The following is a 19409-nucleotide window of genomic DNA, read 5'->3' as shown; positions in this document are numbered from 1 at the left end:
CCCCCTGTCGTCAGTCCATTCATTCATTCTGTTCCATTATCTACTTTTTCCTTCTTAGGCCGAAAAACTTGCAAATGGTTTGGCAGTGTTCCTCATCAATGAAGCCGAGAAGGAATGTCCTCTTATATTGAACAATGATCAATGAGTTGCTCTTTGGCTGTTGACTTCATATGTTAGTTTTTGTGCCATCGATTTAACATGCCTTTGAGCTTTTAGCATACATCTAGGTAGAAGGTAAAAAGGTGGAAGCAGGTAGGATGGGAGATCAGATTAGGTGAGAGATTATCGTTGGGTATGTGCCTGTTAGGTATGTGCCTGTTGGGTATGTACCTGTTAGGTATGTGCCTGTCGGGGTGGACTTACTGGGATATTGTTTCCGGGGTGACCGAGGTTCCCCCGCATTTATTGACTAGGCAAATGTCCCCTGCGGGATTACACCCAATAGTAATTATAGCGGCGCTTGCGCTTTCTTCTCCTTTATCTGGGTCTGCGACGACGAACTTTTTGCTCTGGTACGGTACCACGGCGAATGAAATAGTCAATGGGTGGTGGAGCAAGGGCAGTGGGTCGTCTGCATTGGCGAGTGACTCTGCATGGTCCCCGGCGGCCGTGGCGTCGACAAACCGGAAGGAGGAGAGCGCAGCCATGCAGCTCATACAGGCTGCGTCCAATACATTGCCGTCGTCGACCACAACATGAATGTGGACCTTTAGGTTCCACACTCGCTGGCCGCTCAGAATGCACAGACTGTTCATGTCAATGGCGTTGCTGCCTTTGATGACGCTGTCTACGACCTGCGCGATATGATCTCCCTTGGGACTCCGATGACCAACTGTGGTGGTCGTAGAACGACCGTAGTGGCACGAAAAGCTCAACATCCCCTCATTAGGCCTATCCGGCCAAGGCATCACTTGGCTCGCTTGTATTCGTGCCAACACTACAGTACGACCCAACTCCACCCAACTGCTTCGTGGATATAATCGGATAATAAGCTCACGCAACTCATCAAAGGACCGTCGAGACAATCGCAACCCCTCATTCAACCCCGCGGCCACCTTCGTCACGTTCAGTAGGCTCGCCATCCAATTATATAAATACCCGCCCAAATCCAGCCATTCTAAACATACCCACCTCACCACCTGCCAACCACCTAAGCCTGGACGATGCTATGGCCGAAAAAAGGAGTACCACCCGCCTTGTTCAGAGCCTCATTAGCTGCTTGTTAGGGTCATTAATTATTTGGTGGGGAATTTTTTTCCGGGCCGACTATGAGCACGAGCTTTCTACAGCCCAAGAATGCACTACAACGCGCTGACGAGCTTTGCTCTGTCGGCCAGGAGGTAGAAGCCTTTGAACTCCTGCAAAGGACCATTTTGGATAGAAAGGTACGTCTAGAAACACACTTGGCCGAGTGTGTCTCAGAGAGACACACACACAGGAGGGTGTTAATAATGGTGATTTCAGTTTCGATATTTGCAATGGGACGCATCATCGCAGCAGGACGTGGTGATGCAGTTTGTGGAGTTGGCCGTGAAGTTGGATCGCATAAAGCAATGTCGTGACGGGTTGGTGAACTACCGGAACCATTGTCAGCATGGTGTATCAATGCTGGGCCCCTTGGAGAAGGTGATTCTCCATTTCCGTGACTGTGCGGAGAAACGTGTGGCGACGAGCGAGGGTGAGTCGAGTGAGCAGGCTCTACGCGTATGCGTGGATGCTTACCGCACGATCATCGATGTGATTAAGAACACGCCCAAGTTGGCGCGCATTTACCACTCCACAGTGCATCGAGCACACGAGTGCTGTAAGATGCACGGACTGCGGAACGATTTCCGGCGGTTGGCGGACCTAGTGCGTTCGAACTATGGCGCTATAATGAAGCTGAAGCCTCGGGGAGCGGACAACGATGCGCAATTGCTCGCTGACATTGAAGACCTCAAGCGTCCTGAGATACACATCGAAACGAAGCTTTCACAGTTGCAAACGGCAGTCTCTCTGGAATCTTGGAAGGAGGCCCAGCTGAGCATCGAGGAGCTGTTCCAGCTTGGCATCTTGGACTTGGCCACACTCCGGGGCAACAAGAAACAGGCATTGACGCCCACTCAGAAGGCCAGTTTATTGCTATGCGTTTCTAACTATTTCCAGTATTCGTCAGAGTTCTTTCGACGTTCGGGATTCGACGCATTGCACGCACTTGCACTTACTCGCTGGCTAATGCAGGTAAAGGTACAGAGCCGGAACATAGGGCCGGAGAGTATGCAGATGCTGTCGTCTCTTGCCGTCATTGCAACACTCGCAGTACCGATTGAGCAAAAAAGGAACAACCCGCTTCTCCGGTCGCCGCGGGATGAAGAAGAGAGGCGTCTTGCGGGTCTGGTGGGGCACGGGTATGTCCCCACCCGTGCACAGCTAGTCCAACTCATTGTTGATAAGGCGATTGTGCCGGCCGCGCACCCCAGTGTGCAGCAACTCTTTGACGAAATCGAGCGGGGCGAATGTAGGGCCCAAGAGGTTGCCGAAATGTTCCACGATATCGAGAATGACTTGGCGGCATTCAATGGCGACTGTGTCCTCGCCGCCCTCTCCGCCCCACGCAGGACATCGGCGTTGCTAAAGTGTGTGCACACGTATTTCCAAAACGTCCGTCGAAGTGTGTTACGGAAGGGCATCATGCAGGTGGCACTCATCTACGAATGTTTGTCACTGGAGCGTTTCAAGACACAATTCTGTCCACCGAATTTTATGACTTGGCGTCAAGCGGAACGAGAGATCGCGGCTGCCGAACGAGCGTGTGGAATCGACATCAAGTTCGACTTTGCGGGCAAGGTGATTCGGTTGAATTCGAAGCAGACCGCAGACGTGTACCTGGAAGCCAGACGCCGGACGGCGCAACTAAGTTGCCTGTTGTTAAAGACGATTTTAGAAAACAAGGAAATCGCGGAAGCAAAGGCACGCGAAGAAAAACTTGGCGATATCCGCCAGCGTGCGCAAGCAGAAGCGGCGGAGTGGAAGGGTCGCATGGCGCTTGTGGAGAAGAAGCGTGAAGAGCTCGCCAACTTACAGCGTATGCTCAGTGCTGGTCGCGCGGATGCGGATCGTGAACGGGAACAAAAGGCCGCGAATGCGGAGGCTGCAAAAGCCCAGGCCGTTGCCGCAGAGCTTGAGGCGGGCCGGAAGCGACGAGAAGTGGAGGGTGCCAGGCTGCAATGCGCCGCTATTGCGATCGAAAAGATGAAATTGATTGTCAAGGCCATTAATGGTACACCCAACACCATCAAGGTCAACGGCATTACCCTTTCCGATATCACACCCGAAGTTCTTGTTACTCAAAAAATCAGCAACAAACACTTCACCACAGCTGTTCAAAATATCATAACGGCACAGATGCAGCAGTCAAAGAAAATCGCCAAACAGAATTACAAGAAACACGACTACCTCGCTAGAGCCATCCGCCTGGAAAGAGCCAATCTTGCCAAAAAGGTCGAGCAAGATCTTGAACTCCACGTGGCAGAAATGAAGGAAGAGGCCGAAGCCGAAAGACAACGCATCCTCAATGTTTTCAAGGCACGTAATGAAGCTATCGCCAAACACAGAGAAGACATTCTCGAATGGCTGGATTCCAGGTAGCTGGCTAGTCGGACATCTGGTCTTCCTGGGTAGCCTGGCCCTCCCACCGTTTTTTTTTGGAAGAACTTGACAACATATATGGAAGGAAACGAGTGGCTCATAGATAACGCGCTCCAGGCACGATGTAAAGTGTTTTCTAAGTAGTGTGATCAACCATGTTCATTGACCGTGTTATGCTCGACCTTGTCATCGACCTTGTCATTTGATGCGTTTTGTTCGTTCAGATCTGTATAATCGTGTGTGTATGTTTAGCAGGTTATGATAGCGATGAGTACGAGGACGACAATTCGCCTGGGGAGTCGGAGTTTTGGCCATTGCGGGTTGGAGGTCACTCCGTGAGTGACGCAGAGTCATCTCGACCGACGGGCGACAAGGTGCCGTTGATGGGGCGTTTGAAGTCGATGGTTCAGACCATCGTGGGCAGCCGGGCTCCGGTGGACGACGAAGACCAGAACCAGGAGGCGCTATCCTTTGCTGAGGAGCTTGAGACGTGCTATGACTACGAGACCAACCCCGGCGCCCAGCTAGGTTTCGGTGCCTTCCGCTTTCGCGCATCTCAGGTCGTCGGAAAGCCTCGACCCCTTCAGACGCCTCGCTATCCCAATGACATCCTCAACTATTTTTGCGTCCACACTAGCAATACGAGACACAGCAAGAATGCCGCCAGTCCTGCTGGTGCCTGCCAATTCGGCATCTTCAAGTCCTGTACCAAGCTGTCCGACGGCCAACTAGAAAGTTCTCCCCACCACACACCCGGGCACTTTGCGGCAACCGGACACCCTTCGGCCGACCTTATTTCAGGTCCAACCTCGGAGACTTTGCAGTCGCGTGTCTGGGTCGTATGTCGGGGGTACGGTCCCCTTGGGGGCGTGCTGCCCGACTGGTTCTGTTTGAACTTTATGAAACGCGTTACCACGCGTCTCACCGAGGCCACGGATCACCTGCACATACGCAACATACTCAAGAGCACACACAGCGAGTTGGCCGACGACATCATCACCATTCTGGAACGCGTGGAGTCACATAACGCCGCCACCAATGCAACGATCGCCAACCTCTACGAATCCAACCCCTCCAACAACAATGCCTCACCCTTCGATAACACCGGTATCGTCGCAGCCTGCGGCATGGCTGTTAACAACCATGTCGTCGTCGCACTCTGCGGCAACCAACCACACTACCATGTCACCGTCAAATATACTGAATTCGCCTCAGATCGAGTACCCTACGCAACCACAAAGGAAATGTTCAAAAATACCCACTCCTATTCCACCTCTAAGGAACGCAATAGAATCCGCCTCAGACTTACCGCATTACGGGAACTCGAACTCAAAACAAAACATCCACAATTCGCCCATGAGAAGAACACAGATATCTCCCGAAGACTCATCGCCGGTAACAAGCAACGCATCGTTGGAAACCGCCCAGAAAAAGACCTACCTCCTGACACACATCCCCCCGACTACGACCTTGCTGACCCCGGCGCCTGGTTCGGCTCCAAATTGCACGGCTCCTGTATCACCGACTATAACATTACCAGAGGCTTCGGATTCACAAAATCGCAAACTCTAGGTCTCTCCTCCGTACCAGACTTCGTCGTCATACAACTCAAATCCAACCAAGCAAAAGGCAACACTCTCGCCATCCCGGACGAATTCCTCCTCGTCGCCTCCAGCCCGGTCTTCTGGCAAGTGCGCACTCCGCAGGAAGTCGCCTCCCACATCCTCCGACTCATGCACAAAGAAAACCACACCCTGCAACAAGCACTCGACAGAGTCTGCATGTGCGTCCGAGTGGAAAGCGTTGCAAGGGGCTTCAGAGCTTTCAACTCCGAAGAACTGGCCGTTCTCTGCATACCTCTTGCCTGACCGGACACGCGTTTGCACACACGTGTCCAAAGCGAATGAGCGACTATCTATTGAGCGATGTCAGGGTAATGACACCATCCAGCATCCTGTCCCCTACAGACGTCTGCCCCCTGCAAACGTCTCCTGCCTAGCCCCTGCAGACGCTTGACCGATCCAACCCTCCACCGGCAGAAAAAGGAGCTTGACGCCGGCCTGGACCAAATCCTGTCCAGACGAGATCGCAAGCACCATGCGAACGGTGCGCAACTCCGTCTTCTGACAAATGCCAGCCACTTCACCGCCTATGAAGTCGTCGCCCTCGCGTCTGCCATCGGCGCCCCGTTGTCCAAGCTGGAGCGAAGTGCATTGCACCAAGAATTCGAAGATCGAGGCGGATTCACCCGGGACGACATCTACTTCCTGATTGCTCCCCAGATAACCGACGCGGAAGTTGAGAACAAGGTGCGAGCGAGCCTGCTGAAAATCAGCGGAGGCAAACCCACCCTCAAGGCCAAACAGCTAGTCCACTACCTCATTCGCGCAGGGAGCACACTCAAACTCACGATGGATGAAATATCCACTTTCGTAACCTTTTGCTACACCAAAATGGACACCGCAGCACCAATCGATCCTGAGTCAGACATCAGCATCGACATCATCGTAGACCTGTAAGCACGCCGCATGAGGTCTGCCATCAATGCCCGTTCTGCAGGATCACTAATGAGTAGACTATCCTTCATCGGAGACGAAACCGCGTGCCACCAGGTCCAGAATTTGGTCGAGTGAGAAAGTCGGCGGCGCAATGAGCCTGGAGAGGCCTGTGTCTCGCACGGACTCCGCCTTCTTCGCCACTTCACGAAACGCCTGCGCAGGTGCATTGATGATCTTCTTCGCGGTAGGCAGCACCTGATATAGCGAAGACGCGTTTATGGTGAAGAACGGTGCGACATTGGGGTATGGAATGACCTCCCACGAGTGCGGCATGACAGGGAAAGTCACCTCCGCGGGACGTGGAACCGCGTGAACCGCGGTGAGTGAGACAGGCGCCGGGGGAGGCAGCTCTGTGGGTTGCCGAACCGTGACCTTACCTAAACCAAGAACAATGACCGGAGTTAACAATGGCACAAAGTTAACAACAGTAGGGTGAATTACTACTAAGCAACCAACACACAAACCTCAACCACATCCAGCACTTACTCTCAGCAATACGTTGCGCAATTTGCATCGCCTTCTGCGCGTCAACGACGCCGCCACATGCGGCCGCCTTGTCCAGATCGGTGGTTCTCTTGCAACTTTCCATAATCGCCTGCCTAACCTCAGTGTTTTTGAGTTCCGGAAATGTTGACCAGATCAAGCCGGCGATGCCCACGACATGCGGAGCGGCGAAAGAGGTTCCCTGGTTGACGACGTATCCATCTTTTCCCGTCGAGATGATGTTCCGCCCTGGCGCAAATACGTGCACCGTTTCCTTGCCATAGTTGGAAAATGGCGTTTTACGACCGCTTTCTGTTGAAGCCCCAACCGACAGAATGTTGGGGACCGTATACCCAGACGGGGTATGTATGTAACTGGAATAACAAAGGATGAGATCACTCACTCAATCTTACTCGGAATAATCAGTGGCCAAATTGTTGTTTCCCGCTGAGCTCACGAACAAGTGACCATGCTTGTGAGCCCTCATAATGGCTTCTTTCTCTACCTTGGATCCACTGAAGAACATGAAGTGTAAAGCCAGAGTCATGACCTTACTGTCTTGCATAACCGCCGTAGGAGTTGTTAGAGATTCGTGCACCCATCTTAATCGCATAGTCAATGGCCCGGACCTCGTTAACCACGGTGCCTTCAGTTGTTGATATAAATCTTAAGCATATCAACCGACAGCTGGGACAGATGCCAGCTATGCCCATACGGTTGTTTGCCTTAGCGGCGATGATTCCGGCCGCTGCCGTTCCATGCGACGAAGTTCCCTCGGCGACGGGATTGTTCGAATTCCGGACGAAATCCCAGCCCCAGCAGTCGTCTACAAAGCCATTCTCATCATCGTCCATCCCGTTAGTACAGCTTCCTTCTCGATCGTTCCGCCAAAATTGTCCTTTCATGTCCGGATGGTTTTGTGTGCAACCGGAATCAATAATCGCAACTAGTGTCTCCGCCTTTGGTTCATACTGCTTCCAAACAGCTTCAGCGTTAATTCCAAACCCCGCGCCACTGGACGCTCCTTTCAACGCCCACTGGTAGCGATATAATGGGTCTCCAGGACCCCCCTTCCTTATGATTTCATCTTCTATATTCCGGGATCCTCGTAGAGATGCATCTTCGTCCTCCACGTATTTTATGTCGTCTCTAGCTACAAATTTCACGCACGGAAGATCTTGACTAAGGGATTCCAGCTCCGCCAGACTAAGACCTTCCGGCACTTTCGCGATTTCCATTTCCAAAGTGTCGAGGTAGATCGTATCCAGTTTTGGACTCATGTCATCAACAAATTCGATTCCCTGCATTCGCGATGGATGAGGCCGTTGTTGGCCAGACATTTGGGTCTGAAGTCGGCGGCCCAATTCCGTAAGAGCAACCACCCGATGTATGGGATAGTTGCTCGTTTCCTTTGTCATTCCTTCCATGGCGCGACATCCAGAATCTTCGTATACAAAAAGGAGGTGAGAATTGAGTAATTCTTCCGTATCCGACGACAAAACTCGGTCTACCACACCCGGACCGCTCAGAAATTCGACATTGTCATCCGCGGAGATCAATGACAGGAGGCTGTTAATTATCCATAGCTTCTGCATGCGCTATCCCCGATTTTGGCTCTTGCGCACACGTGTGCTATTTTAATCTTTTCGCATATTCAGGGAAATAAAGCTAAAGGTGGGGATGCAGAAGTATGTAGTGTTGGATACTGGCGCTATATTAGGCGGGAGGAGTCTCCTGGACCCGGAGAGTAAGTATTTATGCCCTGAAGGCGTGGTGAGAGAAGCAAAGGATAAACGTAGCGCTGAATTTTTGGATACATATGACCAGTTTTGGGAGGTGAGAAGCGCCGAGCCAGAGGCCTGGAGGCTTGCACGTGAGCGGGCGAAAGTGACGGGCGACGAGAGTGAGCTGTCAGATGTAGATTTGTCCGTTGTCGCTTTGGCAGTGAGTGTGGCGCTGTCCGAAGAGCTTCCTTTACGTCCGCTGAAGGATGTGGAGTTGGTGCTGCGGGGCGAGGCGTGTCAAGGGAGCGCATACAACGGCGCAGTGTCTGACTCGGTGGCGTTGAAGGTCGTCTCGAGCGACCGGGCGTTGCGGAATTTGTGTGTTGCATTCGGGATAAATGCAGAAACGCCCGGCGGCAAGGCGTATTGCGGGGGGCTCATTACATGGAGTTACCAGTGCAGCAGTTGCAAGACGACGGTGTCTGCAAAGCCGACTGCCTGTCTGAGCTGCGGCAACACCAAGTTCGTGCGGTCAGCGATGATGGCGGCGTGGGACGGCGTGAAGAGACCAGTGCCCTGGGACGAACCGGCCCGCGATTTTAGCGGCGCTGCTGGCGCAAGTCGAGGCGGCGCCCGCGGTATTAGTAGTCGGGGCGGCGCTTCCACGCGGGGTTCCCCCACACGGGGTTCGTCTTTTCGGGGGTCAAATCGGCGTTGAGCTGGCGGACATTGCAAGCAACAAGTGGTCAAGGCGGGTGGGGTGGGGTGGGGTGGGCGTGGGAGGAGTGAGGAGGGTCAGAGAGAATTCGTCAGGGGGGCAGGGGGGGGTGGTCGCAAGGCTGGGACGGGGGTGGTCAGGGTGTGCGTGGAGACGGATTGGCGGTGGGCGAGTTTTTGGCATATTATTTTTGTCAGATGCCAACAGCACCAGCAACTACCACAGTGTCTCGTCGAGAGATCGACACGAAGCAGTACCGTCCGGTGAAGCGTGAGCGGGAGCAGCCGCGTGAGGGCGAGGTGCATGTGAGTAACGCAGGGGACGTCGGTCTGTATGCATTGCAGGCGGTGGAGAGTTTCAACAAGGACTTGCGAGATGAGGTTGTGATTCGTGGTTCAGGGTTCGCAGTGGCAGTAGCGATCACGGTTGCGGAGTTGATCAGACATACGGTTCCGGGTATCCATAAGGTGATGACTACGGGTGTTGCCGAGCTTACTGACACGTACGTGCCCAATAACGAGAGTGACCCGCAGTTGGCGGTGAACCGACGGGTTCCCTACATCGTTATCACCCTCAGCAAGAAGAAACAGGAGGAACTCCCGCCGTTCTCCGGCTATGCCGCACCCCCCTCTGAAGAGGACATGAAAGCCAGCGTTCAACTCGCGAACGTACAACGCCTCGGCGGCTCCAGAAACCCCCGACGCGCATCTGGCAGAAGACCCCAAGGATCTCGCGGCGGCAATCGCAACGATGGCAACCGTAATGACGGCAATCGCAATGACGCTCCCCGCAACGACCGCCAGACTACCTACACCGACAATTACGCCGGAGACGGCTCTAGTCAGTAAATCACCGGCCGCTGCGCTGAAGCGCGGGGTCGAGGCGAGCTGGCGGTTGCAGCGCGAGTTGGCGGGCCAATGATTGGGTACGATGACCTAGAGATTCTCTCTAGAGGTTGTCTCTAAAGACTGCCTGTAGAGGTAGTCTCTAAAGACTGCCTGTAGAGGTAGTCTTTAGAAGTCGTGTTTAGAGGTGGCTGAAGAACCGTTAACTAGTTTGGAAGAAACTTCGAAGCGGAAGTTATCAATATAGTTTAGAAATGTTGTTGGCGGCCGGGCTTGAGCCAGACCGGGTTCGAGTAAGGTCGGCACACACGTGTGCTTTGTCTGCTTCCTTTATCTAAACTTCTTCCGCTTGGTCGGTTACGGGCCGGCCAGGTTTTTTCCGCCAATGAGACTTTTTTTCATCCTGGGCATGCACCTCTGCTGCGGACCGTAAGCTTGGGACACGCGGAAATGCTCTGACCTTCAATATTCCAGGTTATAAAGAATGGCAGATGCAACTGATCTCAACAACCTCGACCAATGGCAACCGGCCACCACGACGACGGCAAGCGAGGGGCCGTTGTAAGACGAACACCACGGCTGTTACCCTTTACTTAGTTCCCGGCGGGTCACGCCTGGGGGGGGGGTGTGATTTAGATGTGTGTGTTATAGGTTGAATATAGACTATAGGACGTGGCATCGTGACTCGCACGAATTGTACGACTACGAGAGTTTGAATATCTTCCGTGGTCGGCACAGTACGCGGCGAAGTGTGCGTGTTATACGGAGTGGTACGGACGTTATCTTGGATGAGGATGCGACAAACTTGCCTGCGCAGGGTGACTTCCTATTAGGTGTGAAAGCTAAGGATGGCAAGTTCATCATTTTCCCAGCTGACAGAAGTGTGCAGTATCCTCAGACCATAATGCCGCGGAAGTTATGGTTGATAACGAGATACCTGCCTAACTCCTTGTACCCATTGTCGGAGGGTGACGTGATAAAACTGGGTCGGTTCAAATTGCGCGTTAAGCAGATAGTATCCGAAGACCGTCCTAACACTTTAGTGGACTGGCGGTTAGACGACTCCGAGTTTCCGGTGGCGGAACTCTCACCCGAAGAAGCACTCAACACTCAGTGCCGGATTTGTCTTACCGAAGGCGCCGAAGAAAATAACCCCCTTGTTAGAGCATGCCATTGCAAAGGTAGCATCATGTACGTACACCTTGAGTGTCTGCGGCAGTGGGTTAATGGCAGACTTAACCTTTCGGAAGATCTCAGCCGAGCATGCTGCTTCGTTAGACAGATACAATGCGAACTCTGCAAGGCTACCTTCCCTTCATTCGTCACATCCAAAGGCGAAAGACTACCTGTCGTCAAAATACCACAACTACAATCACCTTTCATCGTATTAGAGAACATGGTAGGACCTGTTAACAAAGGTGTGCACCTCTGCAGCCTCGCCCAAAAAAAAGAATGCAAACTCGTAAGCACCCATCCACTTACACACACTTTCTCACTTACAGGGTCGAGGACATGAGAGCGACGTGAGAATAGCGGACGTTTCAATTTCTAGATGGCATGCCACTATAAAGTATTCAGAAGGCCAATTTAATTTGGAAGACCACAGCTCTAAATTTGGCACTCTCGTGGCCCTCAGGCGGCCCGTCATAATGGATAGCTTAGGTAAGACTCCCCCCGCTGGCAATGTTACCTGCAGTGGGTACCCGTTGGTTGGTGATGATGCCAGCACATTGGTACTGGTAATCGTACCGGTCGGTATTCCTGTACTCTGAAATGTACTCTTTATAGTTGAGAGATTGTCAGTGCAGATTGGCAGAACAGTTATGGACCTGGGAGTCAGCGGGAGCAGTGAGGCTGCAACCGAGTTGTCCGGTGTGCCGGCCAACGCGCTCCGGAGCTCGGTACTTGATCATGAGATGGAGCCCGATTGGCATGAATAGATAGCGCTGTGTTTTTCCTTTCAGAAGCTCGGCATCCCAGTGGCATCCCAGTCATGTCGTAACCAGTCACGTCGGTAACTACCTAGTCATGTCTACCCAGTCGTCTCTAGCGCGATTTAGTCGCGACTTGGTCGCCTATCTACTACTAGTCAAGTGAACTATTTTCTCTCTTTTTACATATGATGGAACAAGAGAACGTAAAGCCGTCTGTAGCTATCAACGTGGCTGAGGTATGCGGTGTCGCGTCCCAGTACCTGAGTGCCCAGAGTCCTTGAAGGGGTCACGTCCCGGGGGGGTCACGTCCCGGGGGGGTCACGTCCCGGGGGGGTCGAATACAGATATGTGTGCACATAGGTGTCCGAATTCCCGGCACTGCTCACCGGGTGTGTTGTCTAGTACTCAGGGTGTATTGCAGGTAGAACTCAGTACGGCCAAAGAAGGGCCGTCTTCTCCGGATTTATCGAAGGAGAGTGTGAATGACGAGGTGCTACAGTTGTGGTTGCGCCGTTGTCGACGAAAGTATTTACAGGGAGTGACAGTGATTAAAGTTTGTAGTAACGGCAAGTTGGTGAAACGCCAGCTCTACATTGGGGCGAAGCCGGAATATTTGGAACTTATCTCATCTAAGTTGTTCGACACGGCTTATCACCTTAGTACTTTGGAGACTGTGGAGTGCACATTAGAGTCTACCGATTTTGACGCATTCCGACTGTTACAGCCAGGTTGCATGCCGAAGAAGGATAAGAGTCTGGTAATTCGAATAAACGACAATACGGCAATGGGCACGCGGGCGGAAATGTCACCCAACGCCCATGGCACAGCGGGTGGCCGGATCGTGTCGCTCGTGTTCCAAACGGTTGAAGACCGAAGGGACGCTCAGATTTACCTTCGCGCGCAGATCACCACACTCCGATCAGTCGGACAAAATGCGCTCCGGGACTATGAACGAGTCAAGACTCTACCTACCATGAAGTGCATCAAGCAACTTGACTTCGTCTCCGTCAACGAGGAAGAAGACGACGACCAATCGGCCGCTGCTGGGGGCCCTGACGCTGCCGCTGCAGTGCCCAAGACGGAGGCCGACAAGAGTCCCTGTGACTAGAACCCTGTCATTAGAACCCGACGACTAGAATTTTATGACTAGAGCCTGGGGAATTGTATCGCCTACGACCCGTTGCCTTCTACGGCGCGTTACTTTCAAGGACGGTGAACAGTCTGCTTTCCTCCGAACACCTCTGTGGGCAGGTTACGCTTTTGTCAGACACACTCCCTTACTTAAGCGCACACTCCTTTAGTTAAGCGCACACTCCCTTACTTAAGCGCACACTCTCTTAGTTAAGCGCACACTCTCTTAGTTAAGCGCACACTCCCTTAGTTAAGCGCATATGCGCAATCATGGTCAGGTATGGATTAACCTAAAACGACTTGCCAAATGATGCAGATCAAGCGTCTATTCTAACATCTATTGTTTTCGTCCTCAGTCTATTGTGGGATCATGTATTGGGAGAACACTTAGTTTCGTTTTATGAACCTTGCCAGCTGTGAACATGTAGCGTTAATGTTTTGTACTTGCCTGCTGGGTCAGGTTTGATTTATCGACGTACAATTTACAGGCATGCCGTTTCGGGGTCCGCATGTGATAGCCGAGCAGTTGCAGGTGCCTGAGTCTTTGAAGCGGTTGCAAGAGCAGTTTGTGGGTCTGGCTCGACCGATGGCGGAGTTTGTGTATGAGCGAACGACTGATATGCCATTGTGGGCGAGCAAGATGAATGGGGCTCCATATATACCCCTGTCGGCTGGAGTACATCCGAAAGGTTGGCGAATGCTGATCCAAATCAACTTCGGTGAGGTGCCCCGTGCCACTGAAACCTGGCCGGGACTAGAAGGTTTCCCAGAACAGGGTTTAGTTCAGGTGTGGTGGGGCAAACAGTCTGGTGATTGCAGCAAGACTGGCATCGTCTTTTACGATGAGGTAATTCAAGACCCCGAACAACTACAGACTGTGTTTCCGTACAAGTACGCAGATACGATTGAGCCCTGGGACGATGCGTTCGTCAAAACGGCCAACAAAAGAGCGGAAGAGAAACGGGTTTCTAAAGCCATTCAACTTTTACCGACACCCGATCATGGGGCGTTGAACCATGGATCGTCAAAGCATAATACGGCGACCCAGAAAGATGGCAGAGAGATATACATGTATATTACTGACCCCAAATTTGGGTACACTACGGACCCCCCAGATCACGTAAGCCTTGCAGAATCAGAAGAAGACTTGGACGCCAACCCCAAAACGAAAAGCGATAAGATCTATGGCCTCTATGGGGACGAGGCATGGCCCACAATCGTTTCCGACCCTCCCTACCAAATCAAATACAATCGAGGCTATTCATTGCCACCACCCGGATGTCGTGACTACCATAGACAAAATTGGCCAGATGACATCGACCCGGATACTCTCTGGGAATATCTTCGAAAGGCAGCCACTCCACCTAGCGACTCCTGTCTCGGAGGGTACCCCACATACACTCAAGAAGATTCCGACGAACGACCAGATGTACAACTTATTCAAATAGGCTGCTCTCATAATACGATGTTTGGAGATGCTGGTTTGGGCCACTGGTTTATTAGTCTTGACTCTCTCAAACGGAAAGACTTTAGCAACGTGGTATTCATGTGGGACTGTTGTTAACAATTTTAGGACAAGTTTTTTATCGAACCAAATACCTACCTACCTCTCCTTAATCAACCCAATCTGCACCAGCCCAACCTGCAACCAGAAACGGGTCGTTTTTAGTAATTTTCATCAACGAGAAATCTAATGGCTGTAAGAAACACCTCAATGACAATGATGATTTCTTTAGAGAGTGATTAAACGTCGTGAAACCAACTATGAAAAGAAGGCAGCAGCAGCCAAACTGCAGTCAGAAGACCAGGGAGCTATCGACTCAAAAGCAGTTTTCTTCATATTTATGATCTTGGCAGGGCTTGTATACAAACTACTAACCACTCAATTAGCGAAATGAATTGTTAAAGAACTGTTGGTGAAAAACCCGTGAAGACCCGAGAAGAACTGTTGGTAAACGACAAGGTTGTAGAGTTGAGGTTAGTCCGAGTTGAGGTTAGTCCTATCGCCTGAGCTTATCCTTCTGCTCTCCATTGCCTGGTGGTTCTATTACCCATTAGGTTCTATTACCCATTAGGTTCTATTACCCATTAGGTTCTATTACCCATTAGGTTCCATTACCCATTAGGTTCTATTACCCATTAGGTTCTATTACTCGTCTTAGATTGATAGAATCTCTAAATAGGGATTCCATCAGAGCCGGTGAATTCTATCATGTGAATCTTTCATGATCAAAGGTCGCATAGCTCCAAGCTTGTTGGGGTTCATGAGCTAGTATTTAGGTCTATGGTTAAGGCCCAATTTTACCTTTTTAAAGCTATATGAGACTGAACTCTGACACGGAGGAAAATGCAAGGTTGCTGGAAGCAGAAAAGGAGGAAGGTCCAGTGCAAGACAACGCCGAAGTACGATGGCCAAAGCCGGGCACAGATGGTCAGCAGCTGCGCGGTCGGGAGTCTGGGTCGATGGAGCAAACGGTCGCGGTGGACCCAGAAGCTGCGGTCCCGCCCCCGGGAGAAGTCGCAACGCCCACTCCTGTCGACCCCAAAAGCCAATCTGCAACCGAGCACGTGGCAGCGGACAAGGTGACCGATGAAGCGAAAGCCGAAGCAACGAAAACTGAAGGAGGGAAAGCCGAAGGAACGGAAACCGAAGGAACGGAAACCGAAGGAAAACGGCCAACAGAGTCGGCTTGCATTTTGGACGGGAGCAAGTTGATACTACGCATAGCCAGTAAGGGTGTTTTGTTGGTTGATTCATCTTTATGGGGTTGCCCGGCGAGTTGGGGCTGCCTGGCGAATAGGGTTTCGAAAGGGTGTTGAGAATGCGTGTTTCTGTAGGTCCTGGTAAGCCGTTCCAGGTGGACCACGGGTTGAAGATCATAATGGCGGATGGACCTTTGAAGCGGATTGAGCGATCATTATTGCACAGCACGTACGTGACGGAGGCGTCAGACACGACGGTGGTGGTGGATGCGGGTGGGCCGGGGTTGCGGTTTGCGCCGTTGTTGCCTTCGTTATTGGACGGCGTAGTATACACACGAGATGGGTGCACACATGTGGTCTTATCCGGCACGGGCGCGATCCAACGCAGCCGTGTCAGCGCCCCGAATATGCCAACGCGGGTTGTTAACAAGTTCGTCGCTCAACAACATTTCAGATTCCACACTGAAACGGAAGCTACAGACACGGAGGAGGTGTTCTTCCCGTGGTCAACTTTAGGACATCACTCAGGTCAGGGTGGCGTTATCTTTGTGCGCTGCGACGACAGCATTTATTCGCACCGCTTAAAACCGCGCAAACTCGACCTTTCGGAGGGACGAGTCATCGCTTGGTCGGCCGGTATCACCTTCCAGAATAACAAGGGCTGGTTCTGCTTCAAACGTCTATCAAGCGCCGCCGGCCAAGGCTCCGTCTGGATCGACAACGGCAAGTCCATGAACAATCCCAACGTCGTTTTGACCTAACAAAAATCCCCCCGTCACTGCCTGGTCCGACCTCGTCCCCGGTCATAGTGACACGGCGGTCAGTATTGCGGCGGCGATACAGGTGAGTGAATTTCCGGGTGAGTTTCGTGGAATTTTTGCCAGTGATGATGGACCAGTTACCGCCGCCGCCACCCCCGCCGCCGACGCAGGCGTCGGTGAGTGAGGTGTTAAGCGACGCGGAGGCGGAGGTTTGTGAGTACCGTTCGTGGTTGTCTGTGAAACGGGTGCCTATGGTCCGTGTGGAACACATACGAAACACACAAACGCCATTGTGGGCGAGCAAGATCAACGGCGCGCCATACATCCCTAAGGCGGCTGGCACACACCCACGCGCCTGGAGGCTGCTTGTACAAATCAACTTCGCAGACCTGCCACGACCCACCGAAAGCTGGCCGGGCGTACCAGGATTGCCGGATAAGGGCCTGCTGCAAATCTGGTGGTATGCTCACTCGTACGACCTCTGCGAAACAGGCGTAGTCTTTTACGAAGACGTCACTCACGATCTCACCCAGCTACACACCACCTTCCCCTGCACCTACCTAGATGCGCCGGTGGAGGGGGACACGGCGGAGCAAGGGACGGCGGAGGGAGATGTGGCAACCAAGAACAGCGACCCCAACAGGACGGTTGATAAGAAAACCAACACAGACGGGGTCGTGGACAAGGACACGGACGGGGGCGTGCATGATGAGGCTAATGCGGACGCCGTGGTCGGACATGTGGAAGACCCCGAGACCGGACTTGTCAAGGGGGGAGCAGAAGAGTTGGGGTCGTCATTACCAATTCATGTAAGGTCATCTATGTTTTCGCCGCACGGCTATATCGACAAGGGACGGTTGGATGAGACGTTGTGCAAGCCGGATGTGGATTGGTTCCCGGTTGCGTCGTGTGAAACGTCGCTACCATACGAACTGAAATTTGATCGTGATTTTGACATCCCTAATTTTACCTGCAGAGATGTGTGGTCATGCGATGAGGAACTAATCAACCACTTGTCGGACCACGTCGAACGCGTGGAACGTGGTACTCATGGCGCACACGAACCGTTCGGGCACCGACTGTCGTCCTCTCAGTGCAAGATAGGAGGCTACCCGTACTTTACTCAGTGCGACTCCGAAGAACGACCTGGAGTGCATCTACTGCAAATCGGATCCTTTGGTGACGTTACTTTCGGGGACTCCGGCTTGGCCCACTGGTTCATAGACGAGCAAGACCTCGTTAAAAAGAAGTTCGAAAATCTATATTTTATGTGGGACTGCTGCTAAGTCGCGCAGTTCTCGTGTCCAGCTTATTACTAGTGAAAGCCCTGTCTTAGCGCAACAATTCGTCCGCTCGGACCAATGAGTGGGTGCAGGCGATTTGTTTTATGTAACTGAGGCTCTCTTCCGAGAGATCGAAGGGCACTTGACTGAGCTTCAGGCCCATCATTTTTTGGTGGATGCTGATTCTGAACTTGTTTGCTCTTTCAGATAAGGTCGACGGCACGAGTCCTGAGGCGACCAGCTTCTCTAAAAAGACATGCCAGACGCAGAGAGCTCGGGCGAAAGAGGTCAGGCTGCCATAAAAGCTGGATCGGCCCAAGAAATCGTCAAATACGGAAACGACCTTAACCCAGGTGGCTTCCACACACGTGTGCGCCGCCAGTGCCCGGAAGATGGGGGTGTTTAATGTGACAAACTGCTGCAAAGAGAGTCCACCATCCTCCTTGTCGTGTTCCATTGAACCCTTGTCCTGACCAGATTCACTTCCGTGGATCTCATGTTCGTCGCTATCTGAACTTGGTTCGTCTGCAGTTGATTTGTCCTGGTCAACGCTGTTATCGTTACTGCTGGCATCGTCTCCCTGTTCGCTTTCGCCCGTACTATCCTCCGGGCTGTCATCCTCCGGGCTGTCATCCTCCGGGCTGTCATCAAGGGACTTAACCGCATCGGGATGAACATATATGGACACCTCTTCAGAACAAGGAGCGTCGGTATAGTCATGGTTTAGCTTCTTGAAGACTTTGGCTTCATTGAGGATCGGTTGACAGCCATAAATCGATACCGGACCTCTCAGTTGTTTCTGTAATTCGTCAAACCATACAGAGACACACTGGTGCCAAATAGCACCATCTATATGAGCAACTCCACGTCTGGACTCAGTGAACCACTCAGGATGCCACTCGGGAGTGGACTCTTCTACGTGTTTCCGTCTTTTTTTGCTCTTGCTGGTATCGACCAAGTTCATATTGTAATATTCAGTCCTCTTTAAGTCAATTTGGGCCTCCTTTGGGCTTTCAGTCTCAGGGTCCTCGTCCCATTGGGTAGTTTTCAGATGCTTTAAAAGCAGGGACTCCTTCTTAGATGTAGACATCAGTCGATTATTAGGACCATCTAAAGTTCGTGGCAGGTTGCAAATTGGCATTACAAAACCTAATGATGCAAATAAATCCCGAACGACTTTTTCATCCCAGGACTCGTCAATACATATAAACAGCATCTCACTAACAACCAACCGTATCAGAAATAAGAACTTAGGCACACGGTACTGGTCAAGGTGCTTCCAAAAATCGCGCGCCGCACACAACAACGCTCCAAAAACCAATGCGCGCTTTCCTTCATTCGTCCTCGTCAATGTCACCAACTGCACCGACACTGACTGCTGGTTGTATACTCCATCCGTCAAATGAAGCAACGTCATACAAGCCTTGAAAACTCGGTAATAATTCTCGTACGTCTTCTCCGACTCCTCTACACGCTCCAACCAGCCCGGTAAACTGGACAACGCACGCATGCGACGCTTCTGCAACGGGTCACACAGCATCTCACACTTCCGAGACCATTCACTCACCACCTCCATTTTCAAATAAAAAATGACCCGGGGCCGGCTCAACCAGAGGGGGGGGGGGGGTCAACAACAGGGTGA

The 19409-nt window shown here is 52.1% G+C and overlaps 13 protein-coding genes across 13 annotated transcripts; 10 read left to right on the top strand and 3 right to left on the bottom strand.

Annotated features, from left to right (window-relative positions):
• Positions 1-359: 359 nt before the first annotated feature.
• Positions 360-1082, bottom strand: GNI_003400 (3' exoribonuclease domain protein; the record flags this gene model as incomplete). Its single annotated transcript, XM_011130214.1, has 1 exon — positions 360-1082. One exon carries the CDS (start codon positions 1080-1082, stop codon positions 360-362), a length of 723 nt encoding a protein of 240 aa, XP_011128516.1.
• A 186-nt stretch (positions 1083-1268) lies between these two features.
• GNI_003390 (putative eukaryotic translation initiation factor 3 subunit) lies at positions 1269-3627 on the top strand (the record flags this gene model as incomplete). Its single annotated transcript, XM_011130213.1, has 2 exons — positions 1269-1385; positions 1465-3627. 2 exons carry the CDS (start codon positions 1269-1271, stop codon positions 3625-3627), a joined length of 2280 nt encoding a protein of 759 aa, XP_011128515.1.
• A 401-nt stretch (positions 3628-4028) lies between these two features.
• On the top strand, positions 4029-5495 carry GNI_003380 (hypothetical protein; the record flags this gene model as incomplete). Its single annotated transcript, XM_011130212.1, has 1 exon — positions 4029-5495. The coding sequence occupies one exon, from the start codon at positions 4029-4031 to the stop codon at positions 5493-5495; it is 1467 nt and encodes a 488-aa protein (XP_011128514.1).
• Positions 5496-5530: 35 nt separating this feature from the next.
• GNI_003370 (hypothetical protein) lies at positions 5531-6146 on the top strand (the record flags this gene model as incomplete). Its single annotated transcript, XM_011130211.1, has 2 exons — positions 5531-5560; positions 5595-6146. The coding sequence occupies 2 exons, from the start codon at positions 5531-5533 to the stop codon at positions 6144-6146; spliced, it is 582 nt and encodes a 193-aa protein (XP_011128513.1).
• Positions 6147-6203: 57 nt separating this feature from the next.
• GNI_003360 (peptidase S8 family domain protein) lies at positions 6204-8263 on the bottom strand (the record flags this gene model as incomplete). The annotated part of the gene is made up of 4 exons (XM_011130210.1): positions 6204-6562; positions 6672-7042; positions 7082-7183; positions 7224-8263. 4 exons carry the CDS (start codon positions 8261-8263, stop codon positions 6204-6206), a joined length of 1872 nt encoding a protein of 623 aa, XP_011128512.1.
• Positions 8264-8348: 85 nt separating this feature from the next.
• On the top strand, positions 8349-9110 carry GNI_003350 (hypothetical protein; the record flags this gene model as incomplete). Its single annotated transcript, XM_011130209.1, has 1 exon — positions 8349-9110. The coding sequence occupies one exon, from the start codon at positions 8349-8351 to the stop codon at positions 9108-9110; it is 762 nt and encodes a 253-aa protein (XP_011128511.1).
• A 197-nt stretch (positions 9111-9307) lies between these two features.
• On the top strand, positions 9308-9958 carry GNI_003340 (alba protein; the record flags this gene model as incomplete). Its single annotated transcript, XM_011130208.1, has 1 exon — positions 9308-9958. One exon carries the CDS (start codon positions 9308-9310, stop codon positions 9956-9958), a length of 651 nt encoding a protein of 216 aa, XP_011128510.1.
• Positions 9959-10439: 481 nt separating this feature from the next.
• On the top strand, positions 10440-11895 carry GNI_003330 (putative zinc finger/FHA domain protein; the record flags this gene model as incomplete). Its single annotated transcript, XM_011130207.1, has 4 exons — positions 10440-10516; positions 10607-11417; positions 11458-11617; positions 11744-11895. 4 exons carry the CDS (start codon positions 10440-10442, stop codon positions 11893-11895), a joined length of 1200 nt encoding a protein of 399 aa, XP_011128509.1.
• Positions 11896-12074: 179 nt separating this feature from the next.
• GNI_003320 (hypothetical protein) lies at positions 12075-12997 on the top strand (the record flags this gene model as incomplete). Its single annotated transcript, XM_011130206.1, has 2 exons — positions 12075-12092; positions 12311-12997. 2 exons carry the CDS (start codon positions 12075-12077, stop codon positions 12995-12997), a joined length of 705 nt encoding a protein of 234 aa, XP_011128508.1.
• Positions 12998-13510: 513 nt separating this feature from the next.
• Positions 13511-14584, top strand: GNI_003310 (hypothetical protein; the record flags this gene model as incomplete). Its single annotated transcript, XM_011130205.1, has 1 exon — positions 13511-14584. The coding sequence occupies one exon, from the start codon at positions 13511-13513 to the stop codon at positions 14582-14584; it is 1074 nt and encodes a 357-aa protein (XP_011128507.1).
• A 755-nt stretch (positions 14585-15339) lies between these two features.
• GNI_003300 (hypothetical protein) lies at positions 15340-16484 on the top strand (the record flags this gene model as incomplete). The annotated part of the gene is made up of 2 exons (XM_011130204.1): positions 15340-15751; positions 15859-16484. The coding sequence occupies 2 exons, from the start codon at positions 15340-15342 to the stop codon at positions 16482-16484; spliced, it is 1038 nt and encodes a 345-aa protein (XP_011128506.1).
• Positions 16485-16609: 125 nt separating this feature from the next.
• Positions 16610-17770, top strand: GNI_003290 (hypothetical protein; the record flags this gene model as incomplete). Its single annotated transcript, XM_011130203.1, has 1 exon — positions 16610-17770. One exon carries the CDS (start codon positions 16610-16612, stop codon positions 17768-17770), a length of 1161 nt encoding a protein of 386 aa, XP_011128505.1.
• A 46-nt stretch (positions 17771-17816) lies between these two features.
• GNI_003280 (nucleolar protein,Nop52 protein) lies at positions 17817-19343 on the bottom strand (the record flags this gene model as incomplete). Its single annotated transcript, XM_011130202.1, has 1 exon — positions 17817-19343. One exon carries the CDS (start codon positions 19341-19343, stop codon positions 17817-17819), a length of 1527 nt encoding a protein of 508 aa, XP_011128504.1.
• Positions 19344-19409: the final 66 nt, after the last annotated feature.

The sequence above is a fragment of the Gregarina niphandrodes genome, assembly GCF_000223845.1.
Source record: "Gregarina niphandrodes unplaced genomic scaffold scaffold00001, whole genome shotgun sequence".
Taxonomy (NCBI): Eukaryota; Apicomplexa; class Conoidasida; order Eugregarinorida; family Gregarinidae; genus Gregarina; species Gregarina niphandrodes.
Note: the sequence above shows the minus strand (reverse complement) of the source record. Positions and strands in the feature narration are given on the sequence as shown.